The sequence below is a fragment of the Gallus gallus genome, chromosome 1 (genome assembly GCF_016699485.2).
Source record: "Gallus gallus isolate bGalGal1 chromosome 1, bGalGal1.mat.broiler.GRCg7b, whole genome shotgun sequence".
In the NCBI taxonomy this organism is placed as follows: Eukaryota; Metazoa; Chordata; class Aves; order Galliformes; family Phasianidae; genus Gallus; species Gallus gallus.
Genome location: NC_052532.1, coordinates 169007957 through 169024629, shown reverse-complemented (window position 1 = coordinate 169024629; position 16673 = coordinate 169007957). Strand labels below are relative to the sequence as shown.

Below are 16673 nucleotides of genomic sequence, written 5' to 3'. Positions count from 1 at the left end.
GGAGGCGACGGCTGCAGCGTCTCCACTCCAGCGCCCGCCCCGCGGCCGGCGGCTGTGGGCTTTGCGAGGGAAGCTCTGCCTCCACGGCGCTGAAAGAACGCAGTGTCTGAAAATGGTTTATCCAGGTGGCCGACCGTGCCCGCGTATGTGGGCTGCACAACTGGGAAGCAGAAGGAGCCCGAGGACGATCAGTGCAGTGTTTGACAACACCCCTCTGCAGTTCCCTTGCTGTGCACAACAGTCAGCTCTGCGTATGTGGAACGGTGACCACCTTCATTAGTGACACGACCACCTGCATCTCTTACAAGTTGGCCAACACCATCTGCCTGCTTTGCCTTTCCGGTCTCCAAGTGCTGTCGCTTACCGGATGCAGGCAGTCAAAGCCAAACGTTCTATTTGAAGCTCAGCAATACACTTCAGTTCTTACTGCCGGAATCCTTTATTAGCAGAAAACATCTTTTGCTGTGAAGCAAACAATTAGCAGAGAATTTCTGTAATTCTCGGTCAAGAGGCCAAACTGTTAGCGGTAGCTCATACCTGCAATTGAAAGGACTGCTCTGAAATGAATGGAAAAGAGACCCAAAATGTGTACAGAAATTTCATACGTATGTATATAAAATATATAGCTTTTACATTTCTTAACTTTTTAAATACATTTTTCTTTTGATGTAAGAAACAAACACCCTACGGTTCATTTGCAGAAGCACTGCAGGAGATGCTGGACCTCTCATGCCTCCCCTGGGCGAGCAGATGAGACGCACAGCAACGCCCGCACAGTCTGTGGGGTTGAGAGAAACCCCCGCTCACGTTCTTCCTACTCTGCCATCCCAGCAGGAAACAAAGCAGAGTTATAAGGATCATCAGAGCCTACGGGCATTTGGGAACCTCTGGAGGAATCTTTCCAAAGACAGCGTGACAGCAGGTCAGCCTTGCAAGCCTTCAGCCTTAGGAGCAATTGCAGAAAGTTTTGTACAAAAAAAATCCCGTTTCAAAAACCAATAAAAACTGAAGGTAAAATCTTAACTCCTCACGAAGGTTACCAGCAGCATCCACTGCAGTGCAGTCATTTAACGTGTGCGATATTTGGTGCGTACATCGTGATGCGCCTCTCCCTGCACCCAGGCCACCTACCGCCTTTCAGGGACTCTTCCATCTCAGCCATTCCCATAAAGACACAGACTTATCCTGCTCTGATACCTGCTGACTGATGAGGATAAAACCTCAAGAGGCCTTAAACCTGCACCTATTTTTCCCGGCTTCTACCTCAAGCAGGAGAGCACTGCTGGTGGATGCTGGAAACACGAAGGTTTCAAGAGTGCTTTAACGTAGACAGCATTCTTCTAATCTGTAGAAAACCCAAGAGTACTCACTCTAACACATGAGGCTTATAAGAAATGGAAGGAAAGCAGTATGACAAAGTAAAATATTTAAAACAGATTATAATGACAGTCTTGCTTATGAAGCACCAATATCCAACTTTAACCTCAAATGGAAGTTACAAGCCGTGAACCTTGACGAGAGGAAGCAAATCAGTTTGGGAGGGTTGCATGACATCCAGAACAGGAATGTCCTCCCCAGGCCCAAGTTGGACTCTCAGTCTGACGGCAGCACAGACCTCCTGCAGCTGGACCTGCTGGGCCATGATCTCAGCCCCTGTGCTCTGGACCATAAGACCTGGTGGCAGTTCAGTCAGAGAAGTGGCAGTTCAGATACTTCCTCATGAGCTACTGTGCAAATGCACTTCTTTGAGGTGTGATGCAAAAAGTGGATTTCATCATCCTTCCCTTGGTTGACAAACAGGGTCATATTTTCATGCTGGTTCTGGGAAAGCACGGCAGTGGTGGCAGAGATCAGCCACCTGCCTGGCAAGACTTCTGCTGCTGACTGCACACACCTCTCACCCAGCAGCCCAAGGCTGTCTTCAGTTTCACCAGACTGAGAGAAAGCGCTCCCTCCAGCTTCAGTAAGAGCAAATTCTCATAGTGCTAAGAGGATACAAGCATCCCCCATCTCTGATATGAAGTTACAATGGGCCGTAAGGAATCTCAGCTCCTTGCTGCAATTCTGAGCATCAAGAACCTACCTGAAGTTGTAGGACCAGACTGGGTGAGAACAGTCTCCCTACAGTTAATGCTATGTTAACATGGCTTTGTATGCTGTCCCATCACAGCTTTGCTTTCCAAAGCCTGCAAGGAACAAAGGGAAACTACAGCAGAATCTTAGGACACAATTCTCCTTCCAGGGTTTTGAGGTTGGCAGCAAAGGTCTACATTAATTCAGATGGAATGTGCTTGAGAAAGCACCGAGAACACACTGCAGCAATGCAAGTACCACAGAAGAAAACAGCTGTGCTGCTGTAGTCGTTGGAAGAAGTTATACATGAGAGACAAGCTATCTCCAAATCACTTATCTAACAGCCATTTCTGTCCCAGTGGCAGTGTCTCCATTATACAAGCGGACTGAGAAGCAAAAGCCACTTTCAGGAACTGGGTTAGTTACAAGGGATGACTTACCTACCGTTTTCTTGGAGACTCCTTTGAGTACTGTACTTGAACCACAGCTTAATTCTGCATTCTGCTAACCCAGAACTTAAAAATTCATTCCCTCAATCCCTACACCAAGCAAAGAGATAACATTTTATTATTCCTCTGATCTACCAGCAACAAATTTCAGTGTTTGTTTTTATGCATTAACAATGATTTGCCACCCAGTTACTTTCATAGAAAATACAAGCAGCATTTTTTCCTCAGGAACTTCTAAATTAAAAAGACCTTCAAGTAATTCTGTAAAACATTCAAGGCATCATAAATAAACTTATTTCTAAAAATCACTTTTCAAACAATAAATAAAATCCTTCGTTATTTGAAAGTGCAAACAGGCTGCGTTATAAAAAGTACAGAGCAAGAATGCAGAAGTGCTTAAGTGATTATTCAGTAGTGACCAAGACACAGTTTCTTGTGCTGGTGCTGCTGGTCATCTATTGATTTTGTCTTCTGAACTCCATCTAGAGGAAAAACAAAAGTGAAATGTTAACGCAAGAGGAAGCATAGTGTAAATACCCAACACATACAGGCATGCCGGAGTAACACTGGGTGGGGGTGGAAGAGGTTGTCTTCTTTCCCATGAAGGGATCACGCAATAGTCATTGCAAGAGGAACATATTGCAGAAAGAGAGCAAATTAAAACAGTTTAGTGTTGAGAACGGAAGCGTGCCATCCCAAAGGAAACACTGTTAGAGAAATGAACCCTGTTTACCACAGGGTGAATCTTTAGCTGAAACCCATTAGGAAGCACAGGGACAAACACACCCTGACATTATGCAGTGATTACTAAACACTACCCTGAAGCCATCCCTCTTTCTTTCTTCCCACACCTGCATGGAAATTGCTGGGAAGAGACTTCTCCACAGCTCTCTACCTGTTGGGAATTAGCTTGTGGTTATGTAGCTATTCATGTGCTAAAGAAATACCTGCAGTCTTGTTTATGCTCTTAGAACAGTACTCGTAACTTGGAGCTACTGCCAGCTCTCTGCCTTTTCTGTTTGAAGCACAGAAATGATTTAACTTACTTTTCCACATGGTTTTCACCTCAGGCTGAGAAACATTTTAAGGACTGGTGGCTGATAGTACCACAGCTGCCCCAAAAGCTGTGGCCCAAAATGCCTCCTATCTTATTATGCTGGCCCACAACATCAGAGGTGGATGTTGGAGGTGTGGCAGTAGAGGATGAACTTTCCCACCAATATCCCATTACATTTTGTTGCTGTGTGGCAGATGGCTGCAGAGGGGCACTCTGACAAAATGCATCTCGCATGGAAGATGAAGCAAAGGTGTGACACTGAATTCCTCCATGGAGAAAAAACTGCACCCACTGACAATCACTGACACTTGCTGAATGTTCAAGATGCTGCCCTCAGTGTGTAAAGTGATGTACACTGCCTTTTGGAAGAGGAAAGTGGTGATCCTTCTGGATTTCCTGGAACTCAGAAAAACCACAACAATGCAACCACTACACTGCAACACCAACTAAGCTGAAGGCTCGAACTTCCAGAGAAGAAGACAAATTTGCTTTTGCAACACAATAACGCCAGGCCCCAGTCTGAAGACTGCAAAGCAAATTGCCACCCTTGGCTGGACTGTCCTACTACACCCACCATGTAGTCCAGATTTGACACATTCTGACTTCTATCTGTTGATGAAAGATAAGCTGCACGGGCAACATTTTCCTAGCAATGGTGCCATCATAGCAGCTGTGAAACAGTGGTCACCTCTGCTGGTACAGATTTTTACAAGTATGGCATGCAGGCTCTTGTTCATTGCTGATGAAAATACATAGCTAATCACGGTGACTATGTTGAAAAAGAGTGTTTTGTACCTGAGAATTTGCTCTGTCAAAGTGTTATTGGGCTCTCTGTATCTGTTGTAGTTTCCATGGAAATAAATAGGAGGCATTACTTTCAGAGCGACCTACATACATGCCAGTGGTAGGACCCCTCTGTAGCACACAAAGGCTTCAGCACAACACACTGCTTTCAGAAGGTGGCAGCTCCCTTGCTACAAGGGTGCAGGTAGACAACGATCTGGGGACCTGTGCCCCAGTTACCTTCAGAGGTAACAAAAATGAAGGGAAAAAATAATGTGTGTATAAATGTTCACTGAAAAACACTGCTATAGGTTCTCCTTCATTTAAGTGACTCAAGACTTCTAATTTCTTCTGAGAAGAATGGCACTCCAAGTCCCTTAAAGTCTTTATAGAAGATGACATAAAACATGGTAATGTAGTCTGAAATGATCTTAACAATAGCATCAGTAGATCTTGTGATGTGTGCAAGTGCCAAGCATTTGTTAAAACAAGCTTAGATTTTTGACTTACCGTCAGTTCATCTATTCAGAAAGTTTAGAGAAGCGTTCACACAAAAATGTAACTAACTGAAATCAAACCCCAGAGGAATTCAGGTTTGTTTAAAGCTTCATCTTACTTACAGATTTCAGTCATAAACGTTAATGAAAAAACCACTTACTTTCCCTCATTGTGGGATCATGGAATTCAACGGCATTGGGGTGGCACGGATTTAGTTGCCACTGGTAAAAGAAGAAAAAAAAGTTTATTTATTCCAGAAGACAGAAGAAAGAACAAGGGGAGAAAGAAGTAACCTTCTGTTGTTCACTGTGAGCTGGGAAAAGAAGGGTTCCCCCTCAAACACACACTTCCTTTGAGGAGAAAAATCTCTTAAGGTTTGTGTGTCCATTTATTCCCCTGAGGTGGGGAAACAAGCCTGCCAAGATAACAGGACTGCAGTTTGGGATGGTGAGCACCCTGAGCACAGGTGCACTTGGCCACCTTCAAAACCCACCACAGCTCTTTGGGGAGCTGCCCGAAGGGCCTATGAAAGCACGGTGCCACCTCCCACACCAGCTGCCATGCTGCAGCATGGAGGTCTGAGGAGAACTTAGCGTGGTGAACTGCCATGTCAACAGGCAGCCACAAGTTAGAGGGCAATCTGCAAGGAAATGACATCCCAGAAAACAGGCACACTCAGACCCACCACCTGGCATATGGCGTAACACTCCTCCCCAGTGGTTCCAGAGCAACCTCTCGGTGCCACTCACACTTGATTAAACAGCACACTCCTATATGCCAGCTCTGTGACTGCTCACTCCACCCTCCCACTAATGCTACCCGCAGGTTGTTGTATGCAACACGTATTTTAGATACTCACAGTAAATTTGCTTACACCCTCCAGTTCACCAAACTTCATATACGAAATGTCTGCTTTCTTTTTTCCAGCATCAATATCTCCTGCATAGATTTGTTTGATACCAGCCCCTTTGATTAAAGGGACACATTCATCACAAGGGCATTTTGTCACAAATATCATGCTTCTCTCGTCTGGCTTTATTTCTCGGCACCTACAAGCAGTCAGAAAACAGAATTTCAGAAGTTACATCTTGATAGTTTTGAACGGTGACAACAGAAAGAAGCAAAGAGGTGTTGTGCTATCTAGCACCTGCTTTCACGATCGGCTTACTCCTGCTTGAGTGCAGGAGCATACAACACCTGGTTTGGTTTTACTACCTGTCAATGAAATGCCCCTCCTACCTTTCCACACACATCACATATAGTGTCAGGAGCCTCTCAACAACTGCCATGCTTCCATATTTCAGGTTATAGCACAGTCCTAGCAGGAACCAGAGGCAGTGCTTACATTTGAAAGATGGCTGCCACACACTGGAGTGAATATCCTTTCAAAACCAAGTTCACTTAGACTCTGCCTGAAGAAACCCCACAGCTGACTGTGTCTGTGCACATCCACGTTCTGCCCCGTAAGTATAAACAAGACTGGGACTGCAATCCACACTGCAATCCGCATTTCTTTACAGTGACATCATGCTTCTGTCATGAAATCGTTTTTGAACTGTCGTCTCTTATCTGTTGGTGGTAAAAATCAACTAATTACCTGAATGTCAGGGCGTTCTGCTCAGCATGTATTATGTATCTGAACTTCCTGATTTCCCGATCTTTTTGTTTGTCATCCATGTGTGGAAAATCAGCATATTCAGATCCAACAGGAAAGGCATTGTAACCACAGCCTACAAAATACATTGCTCCTGTTCCATCACAGCCTCTCTGCAACAGTAAGCAAATTATGAAATTTTGAGATGTTTAAACTGAGTACTGAGTGAAAGTATTGTGCAATATATGCTTTCACATTTTGCTTAGTATGCAAGCATTGTAATTTCATGCCACGTTATAGCAGTTAGAAGAGAACTCAGCCAACTGCTGCACGTCTGCACAGAGCTGTTCCGTGAAGCCACGCAGGCAAACTGCAACACCACAGACAACAGACTGCACTGGGCTCTAAAGGCTTCCCTTTTAGCAAGTTATACTGATAGTGGGAACAAAAAGTGTAAAGGATATGGTGATCTGGAATACTGACAACTAGGGAAGCAAGCATGCTAAAAAGAGGCAGATACACCGTGGCGCTTACTGAACTGATTTATACTTCCCCTTCATCTTGAGAGCACAAGCAGTGACAAGTTAAGTACCAAATAGTGAGAAGTACAGGGCTTTCTACAGCACTGCACACGTGTACAAGTTTACACATGAGTTCAACTATTTACCCACTATGCAAAGTAGAAGAAACAGAAGCCCAAAGCAGATACAAGTGTCTGAATTTTGAGGGCAAGAGAAGGCAACTTTTAAAATACTTACTGATTTTTCTTCTGCCCAAATAATAGCTCCGACTCCTGTTTTATGATCCTCTAAAACACATAAATTTTATCAGTAAATAACAAATAAGGTTCTTCTAAGTTATGTACACACTAACATACTACATCCTAGAGTAAGGTTGTACTGCGGACAGGAGAAAGGAATGCAGGAAGACCAAGAGCTTCGAAGTCTTGAGAGTCTACTGCAAAAGCTGGGGGTGCTTCAACAGCAAGGCCAGCCATTCTAAGATTCTGTCAGGTGCATTTTTTGACAGATGCTGAGAAGCAACCAATAGGTATATAAGAACACATGTGCCAAGAATACATGCAGAGCAGCATGATGATCTGAGATCGCAAACCATCAAAACCTCGTGTTTATTACTGAATTGCTGCCATTCCTTAAATATGTGGTAATACTCAAACTAGGAAGTTTAATAGAAGAAGCAAGACTGAAATAATCAGGAACTCACTCACACGACATCCATTCCTATCCCCCTGCTGTAACGACTCACCTGTCCGGTAGGCGAGCAGCCTGGCTTGTACCATACAGTGCCTTGCAATCTCTTGGGGCAAACCCTGATGGCATGTTTCATTTGTTGGCTGTGGTTCGCTGCTGTAAAATCCAAAGCAACCGAAGACAGGGACGCTGGCAGCCACTGTGGCCAAGACCAAGACCAGATCCTTCATGTTTTGCCTAAGATTGCTGAAGTATGGATTTTCACAGAGGTTCTCCAGTCCTATGGTCATCAGTATTTGCTTGTGTGTTTCCTCATTTGAAATCAGGAATAAACTTTCATATTCTTTAATTCTTTCCTGTCTACACGCGGTATAAAAGTCAGTATTAAAGTCAGGCTGAGATTTTGCTATTTTTTGAATAAAATCAAGCTTGGTGGAAGTTTCCTCAATAAACTGCACCATATAGCACACCAAGGGCTGAAGCAACACGCACACCCGAGCACGACTGTTTGACTTTAGCCTTTCTACTGCTTTGGCATCGAGTTTTGCATCACCGGTTGTCACAGGATTGGATGCCTCATTCTGCAAGCTGATTTCAGGATCTGCGGGCCAGTAAGAAATCCTGTTCACCCCAGCTGGAAGAGAAGATAATGCAGAAAATGGAGCCATTTAAGTACAGTGAGACACAAACCTCAAAATCAATACATTATCGCCTAACCCCGTTTTTGGTCTTTTAAGGCCCCAAGTGCTGCCTAAGGTATGGCTGGGCAATAAGAATGCTAGCAGATGCCAGTATCAAGAGCTTACCTGATCTGATAACCAGATCATAAACAAAAACAGAAATTTCTTAAGTTCCAACATCTTTGTGGCAGCATAATTCTGCATCTTACCTATAACAGATACATTGCCAATGCATTAAAAAGTCACTGATAATAGAAACTGCTGCTGAGATTCAAATCTAAAACTCACAGCAGGGCTGTATCAGGAGATCCTGCATCAGGAAGTGAATAATCTGTCTTGTCTTCAACTCACTTGGAAAAAGGAAGCCTGAAAGTTCTCACTCGGAAAAAGGAAGCCTTAAAGTACTCCCTTGTGATTTCTGCACAATCTTTATTCTGTGCCACTAATATGCAATGAGAGGACAAGTTAAAAATGTAGACATCTAGACGTGGTCATCAGGCTTAGGGTTGTTCTGGGAGAGTGCAATGGGTGTGTCAGAATCTCAGCGCTGCATCCCACATGAGAGACAGGCACCACAAACAAGAGCTGCTGCACAAAGAAATACGGCCTTACTAGCAAACCCAAGTATCTTGATCATCAGATTCAGGAAATGCACATTCAGTACTGTGGAAAAGAACAGCGCAGTCTTCTATAAGCTGCCCATCAGCGCTCACAACAAGGATAATCAAAGAGAAAATGGGTGTTCTGACACCACCAATGGTAAGTGTAACATTTGTTCCCACTGCACAACAATCAACGCTTACCATTTACAATCATTTTTAAGCAAGTTGAACATGGCTTTCTGGAAAAGTAAAGATCACAGTTTTTAAGTTTCGATCCGTGTTTAATGAGTGCAATCTGACCAGCATGCAGGTCTGTACTGGAACAATGAAGACCAATAATCGTCATGTTTTTCACCACAACCAGACCACTCTTCTTCACCTACAGAAAATAATGCACGATGATTAGCATAACGTCCATAGGTATATTACAGCTTTTCCCTGGGAATGGAGTACACTCCTCCCCCGTACAAATTCTGATATGGATCATTAAATATTGTTTATGCTGTATTTCCACTAAGCAGTGGTGGTGCCTACACGTGGATCTTAATACCTGAGCGCTGCATCTCTGTCAAATTTCAAACCAAGACTTGTCACCAATTCCTGTTTTTTCTTCTGGCCATAGTTTTACCCTTTAGAAAACTCAGGAGCTGCACAGAAAATTCCATCAACTACAACTTAAAGCATTTCTCAATCATTCAGCTATTGTCAGTGCTGATGATTTCAAATTCTGTCTTAATGTCGATCATCCTGGGATCGAATTGGTTCTCTAGTTCTATTTCTGTTTTTTCATTTATAGAAATGAATTGTGGTTCTAAATAAACTTCATAGGAAAAAGCCTGCAAGTCATAGACAAGAGCTCTTAAATCTGGATTCCCACATGTTGTGAGGAAACTGAATACTGGCTAGTTTGATCATAGAATCATAGAATGGTCTGGGTTGAAAAGGACCACAATGATCATCGAGTTTCAACCCCCCTGCTCTGTGCAGGGTCGCCAACCACCAGACCAGGCTGCCCAGAGCCACATCCAGCCTGGCTTTGAATGCTTCCAGGGATGGGGCACCCACAGCCTCCTTGGGCAACCTGTTCCAGTGCATCACCACCCTCTGTGTGTAAAACTTCCTCCTAATATCTAACCTAAACCTCCCCTGTCTCAGTTTAAAACCACTCCCCCTTGTCCTATCACTATCCACCCTTGTAATCAGCCATTCCCTCTCCTGTTGATGATGCTGCCTAAACAGATCTAATTATGTAATCCAGCTGTAACCCAAGTGCTTGTCTGTAAATTATTCAGTTTCATTGTGGTTACAGACATAGGGCTGTACCAAAGCCCCTCATATAACCCATGTGCCTTTCCTAACTGAATCACTAAATTTCAAACTATATTTGAAGTCTCTGTAGTGTTCATCTACCCCTCTTTCACAAACGCAGCAATCAGTCTGGGACATACATTACTACACTCTGAGAACTACTTGTCACTCAAGTTATTATCCTATCTTTTGTTCTCCTGGTTGATATACGTACAATGTGTCTCAGCACATGGGTCTGCCGTGCACAAAGAAGTAATCATTTTAAAGAGGATAATAAGAACTCGGACTACAAATGGAGACCCCCTGTTCCAGGACACTGCAAATACCCCTGTACTTTGATGTATAACTGGCAGCTATACAGAAGACTCATTCTGGAGGATGCTTTCTTTTCACTGTCACTACAAGTTCTTGATCAACAAATGTTCTGAGTAGTTCTGTGCACATTCACTGCATAAGAAAACTTCTCTACAAGCATTAACACTGACATTTTAAGAACCCTCTCTACGTCATCAGTCATGCTGATCTTAATGATATAACCAGTGGATACTAAGAAATGCACAGTATGTACCACGTCTCCATTGTTATGCTTTTCAAAATACCCACCAGCATTTTTTACTGTTTGCTTCATCTGCTGGGGTTATACTTTGCCTTTCAAGTTGCTTCACAAACAGCAGGCTGTTAAACTGTTCTGCTGTTTTTCTCTCACCGCATTTTCTTCTACCTTTAAGTAAGCTCAAAAAAAACCTGTCAGCTTTTTCTTTTTTCCCTCTGGACTATCTATTCTGTACAGAGTAGTTAGGTTACAAAGCTGTTAGCACCCGTTCAGAAAGACCAGTGAACAGTAAGCTCTGCCATTTTACCTGTGATTTCTTCCGTTGTTCGGTAGAAGGAAAGAGCTCCATCCAGAGACTGAACAAAGTAAAAAGATTGACCTTAGAAAGCCTGGGTATTTGTCCTGCCATTAAAAGAAAAAAGAAATGGTTATTAAAGAGTATTTACAAAGAAACATGACGTTGTTTTCATAACTAGGATGTATGTCCTAGTCATGGGGCTGCCATAGAGTAGATGCTAGCAACCCTTCCAAAGTGGCACACCAGATTCCATGTTTCCTTCCTAGGTTAGGGGATACATTTGCCAGGAAGAACACAACCAGAGCTAGAGACAGGGCCACAGAATCATAGAATGGCTTGGGCTGGAAGGGACCTCAAGGATCACCAAGTTCCAGCTCCCTTGCCACAGGCAGGGCTGCCATCCACTGCCTCTGATCAGACTGCCGGACTGATCAAGTACTGCATCAGACCGCCAAGACGTGGCTAACTGGCTGAGCAGTACTTTGCCTCTCTTTATGTTACCAGATCCTATTTCTTTCAGAAACGTCCAGACTTCCAGAAACGAAAAACAAAACTGACACAATTTCTATGTTTTACACATTTCCTCACTTTTCATTAGCTAAACAAGTAAGTTTTTGTTCTGTGAAATGATACAGAAGCTTTATGATGCAGCAATACTTTGCTTATGATGAGAGCTATGATCAGCTTTAATGCCTTAATATATACTTCTCCCAACATCAATCCCAACTGGCAGAGTTTTCTAACTGGCCTGCAGGTAAAAGAAAGGCTTTCCTCAGACACAAACAAAAGTTCTGAAGAACATTTTCCACTTCGGCTGCTACAGAAACCATATTATCAACCTTTCTGCTACGACAGCAGCCAAATTCGCAGCCCTCTTCTGGAAAGTAAGTCAACCCAGAATGTTTGCAGCAAGTTCATTCTACTCAGAGGTGGAAAGCATGAACCGCAGAGCAGATCCCATGTAACTTAAGTTCATGTTACCAAATGATTCACAGATGCTTACAGAAATGTGAGACGTATCTCATGACTCCGCTTCAGGCTCACCACACGGAGAGCTATCCCAGTATGCATTATGGTCTTACACTGACACCCTCTGCATGACAGGATGTGCCACTGTGCAGTTTTGCAGTCACACCAGTTATGGAGAAACCTATTTCTGAATTTGGACGGTCCGCTTAAATTCTGCTTAGGTTCTAACAAAAATATTTAAACCTGTCCCTGCGACTGAGTAACCAAAGGGGCAGCAAAGAATCACCACCAACCACCTTGTGCTGCCTTGAGTCTCAGCCACTCAAAATTCAGTGTTCTATGAGGCCCAGCACTCAGCATTACCAAGTGTCCCACAGCTGAAGGAACGAGCACTGCATTGCTCACTAATGCTTATGTCCTTCCAGTTGTGCCTGACACAACTGCTGGCAAGGGAGAAGGTTAGTCTAATGATAGAGCTGTGAACCCAAACATTTAGGACAGCAGTTAAATGCATGCAACCTGTGACTGGAACACCATTTTCAGACTGTGTTTTTGCAGCACTTTTCACATAGTGGGAAGACCAAAATTAGGGCTTTTGAAAGGCAGCTATTGCCCTCTTAGCAGTACCACCTGATCCCACGCTTCTTGGGCTGGGGTCACTCCCTCACCCCACACAAACACTATGAGGGGCCCATAGTGAGCCCATTAGACATGTTTGTTAGCGATGTTTACCGCAAGTAGCACACGTGAAGATTTGTCTTCACTTGTACTAAAAACAAACACTAAAAGTAATTCTGACAACCGTATTTAAATAAGGAGATCTTATTCTCTTAAATGGTCATTGTACCCTCAGTAAACTGTAGATGCCACCAAGATGAGAGGAAGTGTTGATATGCCTGGGAGAAGGAAGGTCCTACAGAAGAATCAGAACAGGTTGGACCAATGGGCTGAAGTCAATTGTATAAGCTTCGATAAGACCAAGTACTCTTTGGTCACAACAAGCCCGTGCATTGCTACAGGCTTGGGGCAGAGTGGCTGGAAAGCTGCATAGAGGAAGAGCATCAAAAGGTGTCAGTTGACAGCTGGCTGAACATGAGCCAGCAGTGTGCATGAGTGGCCAAGAAGATGGCCAACAGTATCCTGGCTGGTATCAGCAATAGTGCAGTCAGCAGGACCAGGGAGGTGACTGTCCCTCTGTACTCAGCACTGGTGAGGCTGCACCTCAAGTGCTGTGTTCAGTTTTGGGCCCCTCACTGCAAAGAAAGACATTGAGGCCCTGGAGTGTGTCCAGAGAAGAGCAACAAAGCTGTGAGGGTTTTGGAGCACAAGTCTTAGAGGGAACAGCTGAGGGAACTGTTCAGTCCAGAGAAGAGGAGGCACAGGGGAGGATGTGGTGAGGCAGGGGTTGGCCTCATCTCCTGGGTAACAGTGACAGGACTAGAGTAAGAGCCTGAAGTTTCATGAGAGGAAGTTCAGGTTGGATATTAGGAAACACTTCTTCTCAAAGAGAGTGGTGGGGCACTGGCACAGGCTGCCCAGGGAGGTGGTGGAGTCACCGTACCTGGAGGTGTTCAAGAGCCACGTGGCTGTGGCACTGAGAGACGTGGTTAGTGGGCATGGTGGGATGGGCTGGCAGCTGGACTGGATGATCTCAACAGTCTTTTCCAACTTATATGATTCTATGACATTCGAGTTCATCCTGGTTACAGCCCCATGTCTTTCACTCACATGTACAATTCCCAAATGGCGAGCTAAAAAAGCAGCAAAATTTGTTTCACCCCACATGTCTACCATCATAATTTCTAAAATGGATTGCAATTTATCATACAGAGTAGACTCCAAATAGAATACGTCAGAAACAAGTTTGAACTACTGGTTTATTGGACCTTATCTGGGTGCAAGATGTTAAACACATGAAAAGCAAACAGAAAAATGTACAGACTCTGCTTCCTGTTGTGAGGAGACATAGATTGATCATGAGAAGCAGGAGGATATTATCATGAAAAAGAAAAGAAGGAAGGTCACAGTTAGCATTTCCATGTACCTGCATCTTTATTCATTTGCTCTTTGCTAACGAGAGCAAAGCCAGGCATGCTCTTTTCTGACGCATCAAAGCCTCCATTTCCCTATTAACACAGCCCATCCTCACATACAAGACACGATTTTCCTCCTGCAGGTCAAGTACCACGCTGCAGTGAGGCACAGTGTGTTTATGGAGCGCAAGCTGTGAAGGGCAATGCTGAAGGCATTGCTGTGGGGCATGTCTATGAGACGTGGCTCAGAATGTAATTATGCCTGATTTGCAATGTGGGGATCCGTAGTTCAAAGTCTGAATGTCACACAAGATCATATCATTGAAAGACTAACACTGCTTTGAATGCTGTTAAGGAAGAGATCAGTGACATCCTTATGACCTTAAAGCACCTGGAAAGGGAAAACAGAAGACATCTGCAGAGTGAAACTCTTTTGCTTGAGAGTGGGATTCTCATAGACAGAAGGACACAGCCCCCACTGCCTGCCAGGAGAGCCAGTAGCCCTCAGCCCAAAGCTGTGCATGAATCGTAGAATCATTGAGGCTGGAAAAGACCACTACAGTCATCCAGTCCAACCGCCAGCCCATTACCACCATGCCCACTCACTCAGTGCCATATCTGCATGGCTCTTCAGCACTTCCAGAGATGGTGACTCCACCACTTCCCTAGGCAGCCTGTTCCAATGTCTCACTGTTCCTTCTGAGAAGAAATTGGCCCTAATATCCTTCCTCAACCACTCTGGGCAAAGCTTAAGGTCATTTGCTCTCATCCTATAGCTGTTACCTGGGAAAAGAAGCCAATATCCACCTCGTCACAACTTCCTTTCAGGTCATTGGAGAGAATGATAATGTCTCCCCTGAGCCTCCTCTTCTCCAGACTAAACAATCATAGAATGTCTTAGGTCGGAAGGGGCCTTAAAGATCATTAAGCTCCAACCCCCTGTCATAGGCAGGGCTGCCACCCAGCAGCTCAGGCTGCCCAGGGCCTCATCCAACCTGTCGATGAACACCTCCAAGGACGGGGGACCCAGGGCTTCTCTGGACAGCCCGTGCCAGCTTCTCACCGTCTGTGACCAAAGAATTTTTTCCTGATATCTGACCTAAGTCTCCCCTCTTTTACTTTAAAGCCATTCCCCCTCATCCTATTACAATCAACCCATGTAAACAGTCAGTCCCCCTTCCACTTACAAGCTCCCTTCAAGTACTGGAAGGCCACAATGAGGTCTCCTCACAGCCTTCTCTTCTCCAAGCTGAACAACCCCAACTTTCTTCATAGGAGAGGTGTTCCAGCCCTCTGAGCATCTTTGTGGCCCTCCTCTGGACCTGCTCCAACAGCTCTGCACCCCTCCTGTGTTGGGGGCCCCAGGTCTGGATGCAGTACTCCAGATGGGGCCTCACCAGGGCAGAGCAGAGGGAGGCAATCCCCTCCCTCTCCCTGCTGCCACCCCTCTGTTGACGCAGCCCAGGATGCAATTGGCCTTCCAGGCTGCAAACACACACTGCTGGCTCATGTCCAGCTTTCCACCCACCAGGACCCCTAAGCTGTTCTCCGCAGGGCTGCTCTCAACGAGTTCATCTCCCACTTTGTACTCCTATCTGGCACTGCCCCAGTCCAGGTGCAACACCTTGCACTTGATCACTTCCATTGCCTATCCAGGTCCCTCTAGATGGTCCCTTCTTTCTACTGTGTCAGCTGCACCGCTCAGCTTGGTGTCACCAACCAACTTCCTGGTGGGTACACTCAATCCCATGGTCTGTGCCATTGATAAAGGTGTTAAAGAGCACCAGTCCCAAGATGGACCCGTGTGGGACACCACTCATGACCGGCCTCCACCTGGACGCAGAGCCACTGACAACAACCTTCAGGCTACGACCGTCCAACCAACTTTTCAGCCGCTGTACAGTCCAGCCAAACGATCCCAGCTCCCTCTGCCGCTCCCCGTCGGATCTGCGCTCCGGACCCTTCACAGCTCAGCTGCCCCTCTCTGGCCACGCTGCAGGGCCTCAGCGCCTTTCTGCAGGGAGGTGCCTCACAGCACCCAGCAGAGACGTGCAGGAGCTGCCCGAACCCGTCCTGGCTCTCCGCTCCCTCAGCACCCAGCCGCAGCCACCCGCAGGCCGCACGCTAAGGCCAACCGTTAGCGGCCGCTCGCCCCTCACGGCGTCCCGCCCCGCCCCAGGGCGCCTCCCGGCGGACACGTGGGGGCGCTCACCGGCCATGCTGTCGGTCTGCGTGCTCGCCACGCTCACTCGCGGCCCCCTCACCGCCGCCGTCGCCTCCTCCTCCTCGTCCGCGCCGTGCATCGGTGCCGGTGCCCACCGCTCGCCCCGCCCCCATGGCGCCGCCGCTCCGCCCCTCAGAGCGGTGGAGCGGCGCGGGCGTCCCCATGGCAACCGCCGCAGACGGGCGGGTGCTTCGGCCAATGGGAAGCGGGGAGGTGGAGATGGGCGGGGCTTGTCGCGGCGGGGCGGGCGGGCTGCTGGGGGGTGGCTGGGCGCCGGGGGGGGGGAGGTCAGCCGTGGAAAGTTTGCAGTGTAGAATCATAGAACTGTTTGACTATGAATG

The 16673-nt window shown here is 45.9% G+C and overlaps 1 protein-coding gene across 2 annotated transcripts; it reads right to left on the bottom strand.

The window, feature by feature from the left end:
• Positions 1-420: 420 nt before the first annotated feature.
• On the bottom strand, positions 421-16441 carry CDADC1 (cytidine and dCMP deaminase domain containing 1). Of its 2 annotated transcripts, none has more exons than XM_046914652.1 (9): positions 15968-16441; positions 11116-11210; positions 9149-9326; positions 7721-8299; positions 7213-7262; positions 6458-6627; positions 5720-5909; positions 5021-5081; positions 421-3004 (listed from the first exon to the last, which is right to left on the bottom strand). In XM_046914652.1, the coding sequence occupies exons 2-9, from the start codon at positions 11155-11157 to the stop codon at positions 2931-2933; spliced, it is 1344 nt and encodes a 447-aa protein (XP_046770608.1). In that variant the 5' UTR covers positions 11158-11210; positions 15968-16441; the 3' UTR covers positions 421-2930. The 2 variants fall into 2 exon arrangements, with proteins under 2 accessions (XP_046770608.1, XP_417059.1); XM_417059.8 differs by having other exon boundaries at positions 16321-16441.
• Positions 16442-16673: the final 232 nt, after the last annotated feature.

Excerpts from the sequence above, each read along its gene's own strand:
- CDADC1 (XM_417059.8), bottom strand. The coding sequence starts at position 16,411 with ATGCACGGCGCGGACGAGGAGGAGGAGGCGACGGCGGCGGTGAGGGGG. Across the intron at positions 6,628-7,212 it reads TTTGGGCAGAAGAAAAATCA|AGAGGCTGTGATGGAACAGG; the intron begins GTAAGTATTTTA and ends TTACTGTTGCAG. Across the intron at positions 5,082-5,719 it reads AGGGTGTAAGCAAATTTACT|TGGCAACTAAATCCGTGCCA; the intron begins GTGAGTATCTAA and ends TTCTTTTACCAG.